We start from the raw sequence: 17,798 nt of genomic DNA, 5'->3' as shown, positions 1-17,798 counted from the left end.
TATCCATGATCTGATCAGATAGGATCGTGGATAGGATCTTAAGCACATCCGATTTGCATCCTATCTTGACTATATAGTGCAGATCTGCACTATATAGACAAGGCAGCCAAGACTTTCTGGCTTCCGATACATGAACGCGCATCGGGATCGGATCTGGATCGCAAGGGTTAAAACCCTTGCGATCTGCATCCGATGTTGATCCGATGCCGATCCGATGTTGACTATATCGTCAACATCGGAAAGTAAATCGGACCGTGTGTACACAGCATAAGCTTCACCATATTTACTAATACTTCTCACATCACTGTTACTGTAAGTAAATATTATAGGGCTTGTCTCCCCAAATGCGATAAAACCTGTAGCTGTACATCACAATAGATCCTCTATTAACATACACTCTTGGGGCCCGATTCAGTGCCGAATGCTGGACTGTGAATCTTCGGAGTCCAGTGATCAGGTAAACGCCGCCCGCACATGTAAATTCCTGCTCATGTGCACGGCTGCAAATTCGTTTGCAGCTGTGCACATAAGGGGAAACCATTTGCAATCAATCATCATCGAATGGTTTCCTCCTCTGTTTGCAAACCTAGTAAATGAGGACTTACTTGGTGTTGTGATGGCAGTGGGAAGAAGGAGGCTACTTATGATGTCAGCCGCCCTCCCTCCCAATGATCGCGGAATGCCTATGTTTTCTGGGGCACTTCCAGAAAATACAGGGTTACCGTTCCCAAATGGTCACAGGGGGTTAATCACCCTACTAGCAGCCATCGCTGGCTGCCTTCACACAGACGGCTTACACATGTGCACAGTATACCGTGCGCATGCCCAATAGTCAGATAATCGGTAGGGCTTCAAATTCTTAGCCCTGCATTCTGGTCTGAATCAGGCTCATGGTTTTTCATTCACTGGAATTCACTTTCAGACTAATTGTACCCATATATCTTGCTAAAAAGTCTTGTGTTACAGGAAGAGTTAAATGAAGTAGTGATATGTTTATGGGGCATACACACGGAGCGATTTCATGATTTTTTTCTAAGCAACCTGACTAGATTGCTTAGAAAGTAAGCACAGATCTCTCCGTGTATATACCCCTGAGCGATTATGATGCGTGGTCCCACACAACACTATCGCCTGCTAACTAAGGGGCATACACACGGAGCGATTTTGTGATTTTTTTCAAGCAACCTGACTAGATTGCTTAGAAAGTAAGCACAGATCTCTACATGTATATACCCCAGAGCGATTATGATGCGTGGTCCCACACAACACTATCGCCTGCTAACTAAGGGGCATACACATCTGACCAGATTGCTTAGAAAGTAAGCAAAGATCTCTCGGTGTACGGTCCCGCACATCGCTATCACCTGCTAAGTGCATGCAGTCAAAAATCTAGTCAAATTGCTTAGCAAGTGACTTCAAATCTCTCTGTGTGTACAGAATAAGCAATAGCAATCTCTCATTCTAATCCACTACCCTGCCTTTTTTTTTTTTTTGCTTAAGCAAAATCGCTTAGCACAAATCACTGCATGTGTATGTGCTCCTATGGGCAATCTGGACACAGGGAAATCGACTACCCTAAATAGCTTAGCAAAATCGCACACATCTCTGTGTATGCCCCTTTTTAGTTTGCTTCATCTATCTCAAGCTGTGCACACACGGGGGCGATTTCAGCACATATCGCTGGCAATATGGCCGGCAATATGGACCATATTGCCAGTGATTTCATGTGCTGTGGGAGATAAATCGCCGGGAGCGCACCGGGAGCACGCCGGGAGCGCGCCGGGAGCGCGCTTCTGCTACCAGCCCTTCATGATCGCTGGTCGCAGGAGCATGCTCCTTCGATTATGGCTAAAAATCGGTGGTCGCTGGTGCACAATGCACTGTGCACCAGCGACCGGCAATTGCCAGTACACTGAGCAATATATTACTGAGCAATATATTGCTGAGCGATTTTTAGTCAAAATCGCTCAGCGACCAAATCGCACAGTGTGTACACAGCTTCTAACCTTGTACACACGGGCGATTTAAGCCATTATCGCTGAGCGACCATAACGCCAGTGTGGTTTTTGTGTTATGGGAGATAAATCTCTAGGAGCGCACTCTCGCAGCCAGCCCTAATTGGTCGCTGGTCACAGGAACATGCTCCTGCGATTATGGCTAAAAATTGCTGGTCGCTGGTGCGCAATGCACTGTGTATCAGCGACCAGAGATCTTTAGTCAAAATGAGGTAGAGACAGAAGAAGACAGAATAGCTTGCAATTTTCAGCCAAAATCGCTGGTCGCTGTACACTGAGCAATATATTGCTGAAAGCTAATAAGCCAAAATTGCTCAATGACCATATTGCACCGTGTGTACACACCTTAAGGTATAATGGATTGTGCATTGAACAAATAGTCTTAGCTGTAGTAGCTGGCTGACAGTTTAGATTAGATACAAGAACAAGTCACATGCTATAGCACTGGCCCTATTATAAGGGGCCATTAGAGTCAAAATGACAGCTTCCTGAATATGACATATGGTGAGCTGGATATGATTTATGGCGAGCTGGATATGATGTATGATGAGTTGGATATGATATATAACAAGCTGGCTATGAATATGTCAGGTTTTTGTTAGTGTAACGTATACTGAGAAGCACATGACTGTTATCCAATTACAGCTCTCCTATATAAGCTGTGCTCTTGAGGAGGAGAAGTTCAGTCTGTCAGAGCTGCTTAGAAGTCATGAACACTGGAGCAAGCATCCCTGCAGGTTTGCAGTTGGGGATCTGCGATCATAAGATGTGCGCATAAATTAGCCTTCAAATCTTTGCCTGTCCTGGACAAAAGATTTCAGGCAAGCGCACATCTTTACCAAAGATTTTTCTTAAGATCCTGTGAGCGTTCCTATGGATCTTTTGTTAAATCTTCTGATCTTTCATGCAGCACGTAAGATCAGAAGATTTAGCAAAAGATCCACGGGAGCGCGTATCGGGAAAAAATCGGCCAATTTTTCGTCCGATTATCGGTAAACATCGGACGATATATCGGCCGATTTATAGAAAATCTGCCAATCGGCCAAAAAATCGTTCTAGTTTGTAGGCACCTTAAGAGAAACTCTCTTTTTGCTGGGGGCATGCATGTGTGTGTCTTTTTTTATATCCAGTGATAAGCGGGCAGTGATTCCCTATCACTTAAATATAGGAATTAAAAGTTACATTTTATTTTTCATGCAACAGTGCTCCCAGCAAAAAGTTATTTTCTCTTATGTAGAACGATTTGGCCTCAGTTCCTCCAATTTTGATGCAATCTCAACCGGTTGTATGTAAATTGGGCATGTTTTGCCATGTTTTAGATCCGATTCCGATCCGATGCACATCCCTGCTGGTCGTTTGGTTGTTTTGGAGATCCTACCTGCTGCAGTCAGGATCTGTAAAAGATCCATTCAACTGGATACAGATCGTGATCGGATCGTATGATCGTCCCACTCATTGTGGTGTGTACCTAGCATTACGCCTACTGCGACTGATCACTCTCAGGGGAACACCCCCACCTGTTCGTCTAGAGACATTCACTAAGATACACCACCCAAGGTCGGCGCCACCACTAGGCAGCTCTAGGCATTTGCCTAGGGCGCCGGTCACTGGAGGGCGGCAGTTTGCAGCAGGTCCCCCCGGATGGAGGTAAGTGGCACCGGCCGCAACTCTCCCCCCCTCCCTCCTCCTCCGGAGTGACTAGGCCCCCCTCCCCACCCCTGGAGTTACCTAGCACCGTCAGACGACACCCCCCCCCCGGCACGCTTAGCGGCACCGGCGGCCGCATCACCCGACACTCCCTCCCTGACGACCCCCCCCGGAACACCACGGTGGGCAGCGCTGCAGTTACCAGCACCATCGGAGCAGCGCACCCCCCCCAGGGAGCAGTACCCTCCAGTACAGACTAGGAAAGTCAGATTCGGAAACGTCTTTTATTATCCCAGCAGCAGCAACAGAGTGCGGGCAGGGGCGCGGTCAACATTGCGTACATTACAGGTAGGAAGACGTGCAATTTGCCTACCTGAATTACCCTCAGGATGTGTCTCCACTGCGGCTCATCCCCTGACATAGCGGCGCTCTCCCGTCTGTTACAGGCGCTGTGTGCCATGTGCCCAGTGCCGGAGCGCCCCCTCGCCCCCCCCCCCCCGCCTTGCACCGGCACTGACATTACCGCAATATATACCACACTCTTTCATTACCTAGCTTGTGCACAGGTATCCCCCATTTCCATCTCCTCTCCTTGTGATGTCCCTGCAGGTTTGTCAGTCCCTGCGCTGGTTGGGTGCTTTATTTTTACACTGCCTGTCATGTGTTGCATTTGGGGGGTGCTTGTCTGGGAGGGTGTCCTGCAGCTGATAAAACTCTGGCGGCTGTACTGATAGCTGCAAGTCGGTATAGGGGTGGGGTGCATAATCGCGCCTATGTTTGAATGCTTGCGGGTGGTCCTACTTTGCAATTTCAGCAGGGGGGAGAGATAGTCAGCTGTGGGGGAGATTCCCACCAGGGGTGCTGCACTTTTTATTACCCCTGTGGCTGTAGTGATAGCCGCCGGAGTCATACAGTGCTTAATGCCCACCTGGGGTCCCACTTTGAAATTTCAAAGCGGGACCCCCGGCAGGCAGTTGGAGCGGTTTCACCCCCCTGTATTGACTCCGACAGCTGTACTGATTGTTTTAACAGATGCGGGACTTGCGGCAGGTATCATACTCAGGCACATTCCTGGCTTCTGTGTATTCATCGGGAACATCTTATATAAGTTAGAGGCTGTCTCTGTGAAGTGGTCTGCCTCAGAGATGACTGATCCCTCTCCTTTCAAGGCTATTGCTGCTAGGCAACCAGACACATTGGTAGCTTTGATTGGCTTACTAAAACAGTGATAACCAGAGCACTGCCTCCCCTCTCCCCTGCACTGCTGCAGCTTATACCAGCAGAGCATGATGAATGAACACTTAATGAGCAGGGAAGCAGGGGCCTGAATCAGATGTGATCTGTGTTGAGTGACTTTGCACAACGGCTAATTATGGATAGACTGTGCATATGGGCCGCAATGTGCTTGCGCGACACGGTCCAGCCATAACATCCTGCTACTTTTTCTATTTGCATACCGGCCGCCTAGTGGGAGTGCCAAGAAAAACACAGGCGTGCCATAAAAAGTGTTAGCCGTGTCTTTGAAAATGCATGCATGCCCGAGTGTTTTTGGGGGAGGATGTGTGACATCAGCTCCGGCCTCGATGGGTCCGATATGACAGCCGACATCGGCATCACGACTGTGATCAGTGGTGACCAGTGGGGAAATCATCCGATGGTGAGCGGCTTGCGAGTGGTTTTGGAAATATTTGAAGGGCTGCGATGTATTTCTAGCCATACACATCTATTCATGCGTTGTGCACATTAATTTACAGGGCGGAAATTTCCTCTAGTGTGGAGGCGTTTACCTGATTGCTGGCAGCTGCAGATTAGTAGTTACATAGTAGGTAGTTACATAGTAGGTAAGGCTGAAAAAAGACTTGCGTCCATCTAGTTCAACCTGGTATAGATATCCATTGCTGATTTGGTAGGTTCTGGTATTTTACAGACAAATTATATTTCTTATTTGTACCCATGGATGTTTTTCTCCAGTAAATGTTTGTCCAACTTTGCCTTGAACGCATTTAATGAGCCAGCCGTTACCACCTCTCTGGGAAGAGAGTTCCAGAGTTTGACTGTTCTGACCGTAAAGAAATTCTTTTTACTAGCTGAATGAAATCTTTTTTCTTCTAAGTAGCTGTTCGATCGGGTCTGAATAAGGCCCCAAGGTCTGTATCAGTGACTGCTGCTGGAGACAGGCTGGGCAATACTAGAGACAACCCACCATCAAATGATGGCTGGGCTTCCACCATCTAAACTTTTGATGTGGTGGTGACATCAAAAATAGATTTTATAAATTGTCATGTTATATGTTATATGTAGTCATTTCAACCATGTCAATGTCATAACATTCAACATCTTGATGTCAACATTAGGGGGTATATTCAATTAATGTCGGATTCATATTCAATTAATGTTGGATTCATTCCGACAGTCATTTGTCAGAATGGGTCTGACATGCACTATTCAATCAGTAGCCAAATCCGATTGTCGGATTTGACTGCTCTTGCTGTGCCAGGAGCTGGTGAGCGACTGAGGAGGCGGAGGGTATGTGGATAGGAGGCGACGGTGCCCTCTCCACCGGGTGAGCTGCTTCTGCTCACTCTGCCCTACAGCGGGACAGTGTAAGTGTCTGGGGAAGCGGGGGATGGCGAATAGGAGGACGGCACTTGGCAGTGGCAGTGGCGACTACAATTGACAATACCCCTATGACTGCATATGGTCAAAAATGGAGTTATGAGTCTCTCTTTCTCTCTCTCTCTTATCTCACACACATCAGTCTAGTCACGAGTGTTTATGTATGTGATGGTATGTCTGTCTTATAATTACATATTTGTTTGCAAACAGATTAACTCTACCTTTATTTTCTGTAGTGAGAAATATAAGGAATATTATCTTACACGGGACCTCAAGGCCTTCTCTGCTGAGCCCCTTCTCATCTACCCAACTCACTACACAGGCCAACCTGGATACTTTAGTGACACGGAAACATCTACTATCTGGGACAATGAGACTGTAGCAACAGACTGGGACAGGCGATACTCAGGAAAAACCAGGCAGCAGGGTCAGATACATACAGATGCTCAGAACACAGATGCGTTATCTCCTCAAAGTACTCTTGACACATCATCTCGGGATGAACTATGATTATTGCAAACCCTTGTAGAGCATGTAGGACGTGTACAGAAAATGTTGTTTACTGTGAATACTTTAGTATGACTAATTGTTTTATATAGATTTGTTTGTACATAACATTGAGTACTAAACTCCCTTTGAAAAGATTAATGTAATATAGGTCCCTCAATGACTGTTACTCCATTAACAAATGTGTAAGAATACATTGACAAAAATATATTCATGTTTGTATTTGTGTATTTTACAAAAATAATATATGTTCTGTAAATGTGTCAGCGTAATCTTGTTGACTTTGATACAAGGAATTGTATCAGTAATTCTTTGAACAAATCTGTGCATAATATTTAAGTACTGTAGGAAATGTGTTACTTTTTTTTTTAAACATGGAGCAATACCAGAGATACTAGATAGGAAAACAATTATGAATAAAATTATTTTTTTTAACTAAAATGTTGTGTTACATGTGGCTGTCAATAGAAGTATTATTTGTTAAATAAAACTCAAGGTAAGACTTGATAAAAAGAGAATTACATTGGGGGTACCCTATTTATTGTGCTTCCATTTGTAGGACTGAGCTCTCCACAAAGGGGGGCCAACAATGCAAAATGGAAACTGGATTCAAAGCAGATCTTTTCTCTTTTAAGTTAGGAATAGTGCAGCAAGTAAGTGCAGTAATGGGGTTATGAACAGACTGAGATGGACAAGATAGTTAAATTCCAACAAATAAATGTCCAAGATTTACACCAACTTTAGCATAGCTTTGGGTATGACTTGGGAATAAAGCAAGAAAGAGCACGTGACTATGCACCTTGGTTAAACAATGCTGCGCTGCAGGTGGGGCAGATGTATAATCATACCTGCCTACTTTTGGAAACTGGTTTCAGGGAGATTCCATCCCTCACAACTTGTGCATGGTTAAAATCAGGACCTGCTGCACCAGAGGTGCGGCCGACCTGGGATGGGGGTTGCGCTACAAAGAAGAAGGGTGTGGTCTCCATTAAAGTGGGCACCGCCCAGTGTAGCAACACCCATTTTCATCATTTTTCCATGGTTGGTTTTTCACTAACAGGCTTTGCTGGTTGGATGGCTATTGTGCTGACCACAGCCAGTGGTGCTTGGCAGGTCTATTAGTATTCTGGGGGTATTAGGAGGGCTATGTGGGGCATTGGGGGGACTGGTGGCTAAAACAGGAGCCTCCTGCAAAATCCAGGAGTGTCGGCAAGTCTACTAATAAACCACACACACAGAGGGGTCACTACCAGCCTACACACTCACATAGGGGTCACTACCAGCCTACACACACACACACACACACACACACACACACAGGGGTCTCTACCAGCCTACACACACACACACACACACACACACATGGGTCACTACAGCCTACACACACAGGGGTCACTACCAGCCTACACACATACACAGGGGTCACTACCAGCCTAAACACACACATGGGTTACTACCAGCCTACACACACAGGGGTCACTACCAGTCTACACACTCACATAGGGGTCACTACCAGCCTACACACACACACACACACACACACACACACACATGGGTCTCTACCAGCCTACACACACACACACACACACACACACACACACACACACACACACACACACACACATGGGTCACTACCAGCCTACACACACAGGGGTCACTACCAGCCTACACACATACACAGGGGTCACTATCAGCCTACACACACATACATACACACACACACACACACACACACATGGGTCACTACCAGCCTACACACACACACACACACAGGGGTCACTACCAGCCCACACACACACAGGGGTCACTACCAGCCTACACACACAGAGGGTCACTACCAGCCTACACACACACACACACAGGGGTCTCTACCAGCCTACACACACAGGGGTCCCTACCAGCCTACACACACCGACACACACAGGGGTCACTACCAGCCTACACACACACAGGGGTCACTACCAGCCTACACAGACACGGGTCACTACCAGCCTACCCACACACACAGACACACACACACACAGGGGTCACTACCAGCCTACACACACACACACACACACACACACACACACAGGGGTCACTACCAGCCTACATACACATACACACACACACACACACAAACAAACACAAAGGGGGCAATGCCAGCTCTAATAGATACACCCAGGGGGTCACCTACAAACATACATTGGAGTCAGTGTCACGCTAAATACTGTATGCACAAAAAAAAAAACACTACATCACAATGCTGCCTACACACATAGTACCAGCCAGGAGATGCTGAGGCAGCCAGAAATACATGCACTAACCTGCTCCTCCCCCAACCTCTCCTCCGAGCTGCTTCCTTCCTGTGCTAGCAGTGTAGTAGCTCCCCGTCACTCCTCCTTCTCTGTGTCTCCAAACTACAGCGTTCACCATGAGGGGGTGTCCTGAAGACTTCGCTGCTGCTGCTGCCACTGCTGCTGGAAAGTCTCCCTGGTGGAGGCTCTGCTGGGCGGCAGGCAACTCTCACAAACTATGCAAGTATGCATGCTAATCCAAGCTCCGCCCCCATCGCGCTGCGCAGTCTGGGTTATCAGACTGGGCTTTGAAATTCTGAGGGATTGGGAGGGCGGCAGGGATGCATGCGATCCGTTGTGATGGATCGCATGCGTCCCTGCTTCCCGCCCTCCTTGCCTTCTGGAGGGAGGTCCCAGAACGGGTGGTCGGACGAGCAGCTGGTCCAGGTCCGATGCATCGGACCCGACTGCATGTCAGGGAGAGGCGATTTGGTCTGATTTAATGGGCCGATTGGTCGCAATCCACCGAAATACACGTCAAGTACACGCGCAGAATACAAGTACACATAAAATGAGCCGGAAGTGTGGCGAGCAGAGCGATCCCCACAAGGAGAAGCAGAATACACATCAGGTAATCCCTCACGGGACTCGGTAGATCGCTGCGCTTGCCACACTTTATAAAATCAACCCTGCCGACGTGGATAGTGGGGGTATGAACAGATTGGGAAGATGCGTGGTGGTGTTTCAAGAACACATTCACACCTGTCATGTCATCTATTCTAAACAATAATGATGACACGTGTTAACTGTGCTAACTACGTAAGCTCCGGCTAGCCGCGAACATACTGACTATGCTTACTACACGCTAACTGCGTAACGCTGACTGACTACACCAGGGGTGGCCAACCGGTCAGAGGTAAAGAGCCGAAAAATATCGTCGGTCAAGCCAAAGAGCCAACATCATGCGCCAAAAAGGGGCGTGATCGGGGGAGTGACCATGGGCATGGTCATATGACACAAGGGGAGTGGCCACATGACACAACTTTATGCACCTAGTGCCAGATATGCCCCCCACAGTGCCAAACATCATATGCCCCCCACAGTGCCAAACATCATATGCCCCCCACAGTGCCAAACATCATGTGCCCCCCACAGTGCCAAACATCATATGCCCCCCACAGTGCCAAACATCATATGCCCCCCACAGTGCCAAACATCATATGCCCCCCACAGTGCCAAACATCATATGCCCCCACAGTTAGGAAGCTGGGCCTTCCAGCACAGGTGTTGCCCACAGTGCAACACCTATGCTGGAGGGCCCAGCTTCCTAACTAAAGGGCCCACCTAGAGGGCCAGGAGGGCCCAACAAACAAATGAGCCACGGGCCAAGAGGGCCCGACTAATGCGCCCACAGGCCGGAAGGGCCTGAATGTGCCCACGGGCCTAGTGCCAGACACCCGGTGGTCTAGGGTGGATGGGGGGTAGGAGGCCTACCTGGTGTTGAGGGAGGCCGCTGGGGGGAGCTTCGTCAGCTCTTTTGCTTCCCACCCCCGCTGGCCTCTCCGGGAGCCATCTTCTTTCTTCTTGCAGAAGGCGCCGGAGATCTTCTGTTTTGATCCCGGCGTCTTCTGGCCTCTTCAGCGGCGCCAGAACTCTTCTCCCCGCCGCCGTCTTCTGCGCCGTCCTCCGGCGGCTTCTCGCGTCTTCAGGAGCGCTCCGCCGGCGTGTAGATGACTGTTCGCCCTCCCACTGGCGTCTGATGTCAGACGCCGGGGGCAGGGCGGAAACGGCGCGGCGAGCGCTGATTGGCTCGCCGCGGCCGTTTCCTATTGGGCGCCGATGCAGCGTTTTGAATTGGCAGCCGAATTGGCGCCAAATTCAAAACCCCGCTTCGCTGATGGGAGCCGCACATTACAGCGTGGCGAGCCGCTACGTAAGCTCTGTCTAGCCGCGAACATACTGACTACGCTGGCTGCGGCTGCAGGAACACCACGCTGACACTGACAGGGACCCTGACTACGCTAACTATGCTGGCCGCGGGAACACTACGCCGATTCTGACAGGGACACTACGCTGACTACGTAACTGCAGCCATGAAACTACACAAGTACCACAGTTTCTTATATAGTGCAGCATATTCCGTTGCACTTTACAATTGGCAGAATAAGGTAATATGAAATTTGGTAAATTAAGGACATTAATATTTTGCCAGTAGCTCAAATGGATAACACACAATGACGGCTTGAACTGTAATGGGGGGGATAGAAGGGGAAAACACAGCAGAAAATAGAAATAGAACAAAAAGAGGGATAGATGTGCACCCTATATACTATTCACCTCAGAATTTACACAATGTTTAAAAATGGTTTTATTCAACACATTAATACATAGATTTTCAATTAAGAAAACGATTTTGCAATCCAGAAGATCATTTTATAAACAGCAAGAAGATCCAACACCAATAGGTGTTCTCATTGAGGACTTCACAGATGCGACCCTGCGCGTTTCGTCCCTTAGGACTTCCTCAGGGGTGATCTGGATCATAAATAATACAAATGGTCTTGGAAGTCACAGATGAAAACGGAACAAATATACTGTTGGATCTTCTTGCTATTTTTAAAATTATCTTCTGAATTGTAAAATGGTTTTCTTAATTGAAAATCTATGTATTAATGTGTTGAATGAACCATTTTTTAAAACATTGTGTAAATTCTGAGGTGAATAGTATATAGGGTGCACACCTTTCCCTCTTTTTGTTCAATTTCTATTTTCTGGTGCCTGTAGTAACAGCTAGGCACATAGATAATGCTGCCCTGACATCAGCGCAGTAAAAGGCCACACCTCTCTACCTCTCTCTCTTTTATATATATATATATATATATATATATATATATATATATATATATATATATATATATATATATATATATATATATATATATATATATTACATACAATTTTTCCGGCAGTCAAAGTACCAATCCCAGAATGGAGAATCCTGACAGGGACTCAGTGAGTAACATAGAAACATAGAAACATAGAATTTGACGGCAGATAAGAACCACTTGGCCCATCTAGTCTGCCCCTTTTTTTAAACATGTTACCTCAACCATATTTGATCCTTATTTTTTTGTAAGGATAACAATATGCTTATCCCAAGCATGTTTAAATTCTACTGTTGTATTTGCGTCTACCACCTCTGTTGGGAGGCTATTCCACTTATCTACTACTCTTTCTGTGAAAAAATTCTTCCTCGCATTTCCCCTGAATCTTCCTCCCTCTAGTTTCAGTGCATGTCCTCGTGTTCTGTTGCTCCTCTTCCTGTGAAGAATGTTTCCCACCTGTACCTTGTTAAAGCCCTTGATATATTTGAAAGTTTCTATCATGTCCCCCCTTTCCCTTCTCTGCTCTAAAGTATACATATTAAGATCTTTTAGTCTTTCCTGGTACGTTTTGTGATGTAGGCCATGCACCATTTTAGTTGCTCTTCTTTGTACAGTCTCTAATGTATTTATATCCTTCTGGAGATATGGCCTCCAGAACTGAACACAATACTCTAGGTGAGGTCGTACCAATGACCTATACAGTGGCATTATTACTTCTTTCTTTCTACATAATGCTGTCCCCCTACCCCTCTCAGCCTGATCATCCTCTATGCAGCCTCATCCTAACCTTCCACCCCCATTGCTTTACAGTATCCCTCCCCATCAGTGCCTAAACATAACCCCTGTACCTTCCGCCTTAACCTAATCCACCCCCCTGCACCTAAAGCTTATTCCCCTCACAAGTTCCTAAACCTAACCCCTGCTACAATGGAAGGGGAGCATAGCGCAGTGCAGAGCGAGCTCCTGCTCCCCTCCTGGTGTCCCTTCCAGCACACATTTCTTTTGCTGATCTGCGAGGTCTGACTGGACGCTGACACCACCTCCATCTTGAGAGAAGGAAGGAAGCGGGGAGAAATGGAGCAGAAGCTGCAATGGGCAGCCTTGCCTGGCTATGCGGCTACACAAGAAGCTAGCCAACAGTGGCGGAGTAACCATGAGGGTGTTGTCATAAGTACCCGCATAGCTGGGCAACGCTGTGGCTGCAGCTTCCACCTGTGGCCAGAGGAGGGGAGGTGACAGGAGGAGCAGGAAAGGAAAATCCCTCTCCTCTTCTCCAGACACTCAGACAGACTATTTTCCATTTCCTCGATGGGAATCTGTTCACTGTATAACTAACCCCCTCCCCGCATGCGCCACTGGATAGAATCCTGGCAAATTACCTTAGAGTACTGTTCTCAGAGCTCAATATACATATATTCAGTGTGAGTGAAAGGTAATGGCACACAGTATAATCCCATGCTTCTTACAAGGGAGTTTGATGGCTTTCCTCCCAACAGAAATACCATAAACTGCAACAACTCTCTTCTTCTGGAGGAAAGTTCCTTTAGCATTCTCAAACAATGTTGGCTTCCTAGACTCTCCCAACAAGTCTCAGCTGAATTCTAAACTTTGACCAGAAGAAATAGCCTTGGATATAAAAAAACAAAACAAATTTCTCAGTACTGATAGCTTTGCAGCAGCATTATCAAAGGTTCACCTCCTTACAGTAGCTTAATTGTAAACTTAATTGTAAATGGTGTGACCGTTTTATAGCAAACTTTATAGTTATACAACAGGAAGGCAACACTGTGCCAGATAAAACTCAATCTCTTTTTTAATAAATCATTTAAAACTATGTTTCTTGTTTAGCAGATGGCACAGTTCACTGGTTCTTAATTCATAATAATTATGTGGCTTTTATCCCAGTAGGTAGCTGGACATGATGCTGTGTGGACCATAGGTTTGATTCACCTAAGCTACTCTAAAAAGACTCTTCTTTTGTTTCATGGAGGGAAGGCATTTTAGTGGACATTTTTTCCTTAATGCTGGAAATACTAGGCTACAGTAAGTTGGAATTACATGGGTTTTCCTAACTGATATACACACCTTGTACTAAAATCACCCAGAGTTCCAGTTCTTCAGCTAGCTATGAGATTAGCAGTGGTACCAATAGGAATGCTACCAGCGACGGACTGGGCCACTCTGTGTGCTGATCGGGAGGCAGAGCTTCCACCTTGCACAAAGAAATTGGCCACTCTAGCATTTGCCAGATGGGCAGTCCGGCCCTGGATGCTACTTGAGCTCATGACTGACAATTGCCCTGATCAATAAAAAAGAATTTACTTGTGTTCAATGCGCACAAATTGCAAATGGCTGCCTGCTATTTTCCCATGGGAGGGATACCGTCCTCCTTTCGACTATTTTACTGGTATGAATGGATATGGGATAGCTTGGCGCACATTTACAAATAAAAATGTGAGTTGTTTATAATTTTAAAAACAACATTTATTGAATAAAATACATACATATAACACTTGGACACTTCTAAAAACACTGGGATACAATACAGATAATTTGACCTCACCCTGATGGTTCTTTGCGGTGGGCTCTCTCTTAAAGAAATAAGACCTGCGGCACCACCGCAGGAGGCTTGAGGGTAAGGGTCCCAGGTAGAACAGTGCAAAATCGTCCTTTCATAAAGTGTCCAGGTGCCAATAAAGTGCAAGTGCACTGGCAGATAGTTCAGCAACGCGTTTCGGAGAAGAATTCTCCTTCCTCAGGCTGTATAAAATGCCTGTGCTCTGAAGGGTGTTTTATACCCCTTTCCCATTTCTCACATCCAATGGGGATTTGCGGGCGATTCCCGCAATTTTTGCCGCTACCGGAAGTGCACTGCGTTCCAGCAGTCACTTCCGGTTGCGTTCCACCTTCTTCCTGCTTCCGGAAATGATAATACGGTACTCTTTACCTAGAAGGGCGCCAACGATCAAAATCGTGGTCATCGCGGGTTAAAATCGCGGTGATCGCGGTCATCGCGGGCATCGCGGGTAAAATTGGATGGTCGCGATGCCCGCGATGACCGCGATCACCGCGATTTTCCCATAGGGAACAATGTTAAAAAAGCTGATTGACCGCGATTTCACTGTTAAATGGCTCAATTGACCCGATTTGGCCATATTAACCCTGAATTAGGCCCAATTAACCCTTAAATGTCCCCCCCAATTTTTGACGCCACCCCACGATCCACGCCAACCCGAAGCGTGGCGAGCGCAGCGAGCCCGCGAGGGGCGGCGGTACGCGTCCTCCGACCTTTTCATGCCCTACTATCCACGTCGGCGTGGTGTGAGAATAGAATAGTGTGGCGAGCGCAGCGAGCCACCGAGCCCGAAGCGTGGCGAGCGCAGCGAGCCCCGCGAGGGGACGCGGATACCTTCACAGGTAGACGCGTCCCCTCGCGGGCTTCACAGGTGTCCGTGTCGCCACGGACACCTGTGAAGCCCGCGAGGGGACGCGTATAACTGTGAAGGTATCCGCGTCCCCTCGCGGGGCTCGCTGCGCTCGCCACGCTTCGGGCTCGGTGGCTCGCTGCGCTCGCCACACTATTCTATTCTCACACCACGCCGACGTGGATAATAGGGCATGAAAAGGTCGGAGGACGCGTACCGCCGCCCCTCGCGGGCTCGCTGCGCTCGCCACGCTTCGGGTTGGCGTGGATCGTGGGGTGGCGTCAAAAATTGGGGGGGACATTTAAGGGTTAATGGGCTCTGTGGCCCATTTAACATTGATTCCTATGGCCAAATCGGGTGGATTGAGGCATTTAACACTAAAATCGGGTCCATCGCGGCTTTTAACATTGCTTCCTATGGGAAATCGGGAGCATCGCGTCGCGGGCATCGCGGGTACGTTTATGGCCGGCCGCGACGCGACCGACACGATTTTCATGTTTTACATTGATTTCAATGGGAAATCGCGGGCATCGCGTCGGTCGCGTCGCGGCCATACATAAATGTACCCGCGATGCCCGCGACGGGCGCCGTACTAAGTAAAGAGTACCGATAATACATACACCGCTCGTTTTATGCACTTGTTCTCTTCACTTTTTCTTGTTGTACAGCTTTGCGCTCCCCCTATGTTCCTCAGTAGCCTCAAGGCTTCATTCTCCCATACGAATAGCTCACATATCGATGTTTAATGAGCGTTTGAAGTTCCGGCCGCCATCTTTCTTATGGGCAGGTTGAAGGGCACGTTTTCTTACAGCATTTTCTGCATTGCTCTCCTCACCTACTATGCCGTACTGTGTATTCCCGCATTGTCCATCCCTTTTACCGGGAGAGCAATGCTTCCATATAGTGCAGTTATTTCCATAATTACATGAAAAAAAAAAGGAATACAAAATTGGAATTATTTTCAGAGAATGAAAAGAGTACATGATTTTAATAAAGTGCATTAGTGGAGTAAAGTGCAAATTAGTGAGTTCATTTTAATAAAATATTCGAGAGAAAAATATTCGAGAGATAAAAACAATGAAATAGACAAAACATGCAAATTAATGTATCATTCCTCCAAAAACCATTTTAATTCAAAATCTACATTGTGACCTTTTGGTAAAAGGGTATCTAAAAGAAATATCCACTTCATTTCACTTTTTGCAAGATTTATTTCTACATCACGATTTTTCCAGTGTGGATTTACTTGCTGGATGCCAATGAATCTTTTTATAGACCCTTCGCATTTTTTATGATGTTTCAAAAAGTGTTCCGATAAAGGGTGGGTGATTGCACCTTTGCGGATATTATAGATATGTTCCGCAGATCTCAATTTTAGATTTCTTTTAGTTTTTCCGATGTAGATTTTGTTACAATCACACTCCAAAAGGTATATTACGTTTCTACTATGGCAAGTAATGAATTGATTGATTTTATATTTTTTGCCATTTACTTCGAAACTGGTGGCCTTTTTTTCGTAGGGTTTGTGTGTTGTGGCTTTGCACATAACACAGGAAAAATCGTGATGTAGAAATAAATCTTGCAAAAAGTGAAATGAAGTGGATATTTCTTTTAGATACCCTTTTACCAAAAGGTCACAATGTAGATTTTGAATTAAAATGGTTTTTGGAGGAATGATACATTAATTTGCATGTTTTGTCTATTTCATTGTTTTTATCTCTCGAATATTTTTCTCTCGAATATTTTATTAAAATGAACTCACTAATTTGCACTTTACTCCACTAATGCACTTTATTAAAATCATGTACTCTTTTCATTCTCTGAAAATAATTCCAATTTTGTATTCCTTTTTTTTTTCATGTAATTATGGAAATAACTGCACTATATGGAAGCATTGCTCTCCCGGTAAAAGAGATGGACAATGCGGGAATACACAGTACGGCATAGTAGGTGAGGAGAGCAATGCAGAAAATGCTGTAAGAAAACGTGCCCTTCAACCTGCCCATAAGAAAGATGGCGGCCGGAACTTCAAACGCTCATTAAACATCGATATGTGAGCTATTCGTATGGGAGAATGAAGCCTTGAGGCTACTGAGGAACATAGGGGGAGCGCAAAGCTGTACAACAAGAAAAAGTGAAGAGAACAAGTGCATAAAACGAGCGGTGTATGTATTATCATTTCCGGAAGCAGGAAGAAGGTGGAACGCAACCGGAAGTGACTGCTGGAACGCAGTGCACTTCCGGTAGCGGCAAAAATTGCGGGAATCGCCCGCAAATCCCCATTGGATGTGAGAAATGGGAAAGGGGTATAAAACACCCTTCAGAGCACAGGCATTTTATACAGCCTGAGGAAGGAGAATTCTTCTCCGAAACGCGTTGCTGAACTATCTGCCAGTGCACTTGCACTTTATTGGCACCTGGACACTT

The 17,798-nt window shown here is 46.5% G+C and overlaps 1 protein-coding gene across 2 annotated transcripts in view; it reads left to right on the top strand.

The window, feature by feature from the left end:
- The window catches only part of COLGALT2 (collagen beta(1-O)galactosyltransferase 2), a 201,986-nt gene extending 194,725 nt beyond the window's left edge, over positions 1 to 7,261 (top strand). Inside the window, exon 12 of one of the 2 annotated variants that reach the window (XM_083156772.1) lies at positions 6,515 to 7,261. In XM_083156772.1, the coding sequence (XP_083012898.1) occupies positions 6,515 to 6,788 (274 nt within the window). In that variant the 3' untranslated portion in view covers positions 6,789 to 7,261. The remainder of the gene's footprint in view (positions 1 to 6,514) is intronic. The other variant, XM_083156771.1, reaches the window with a different exon arrangement.
- Positions 7,262 to 17,798: the final 10,537 nt, after the last annotated feature.

This window comes from Crinia signifera, chromosome 8 (genome assembly GCF_055691185.1).
Source record: "Crinia signifera chromosome 8, ASM5569118v1, whole genome shotgun sequence".
NCBI classification, from domain to species: Eukaryota; Metazoa; Chordata; class Amphibia; order Anura; family Myobatrachidae; genus Crinia; species Crinia signifera.
Note: the sequence above shows the minus strand (reverse complement) of the source record. Positions and strands in the feature narration are given on the sequence as shown.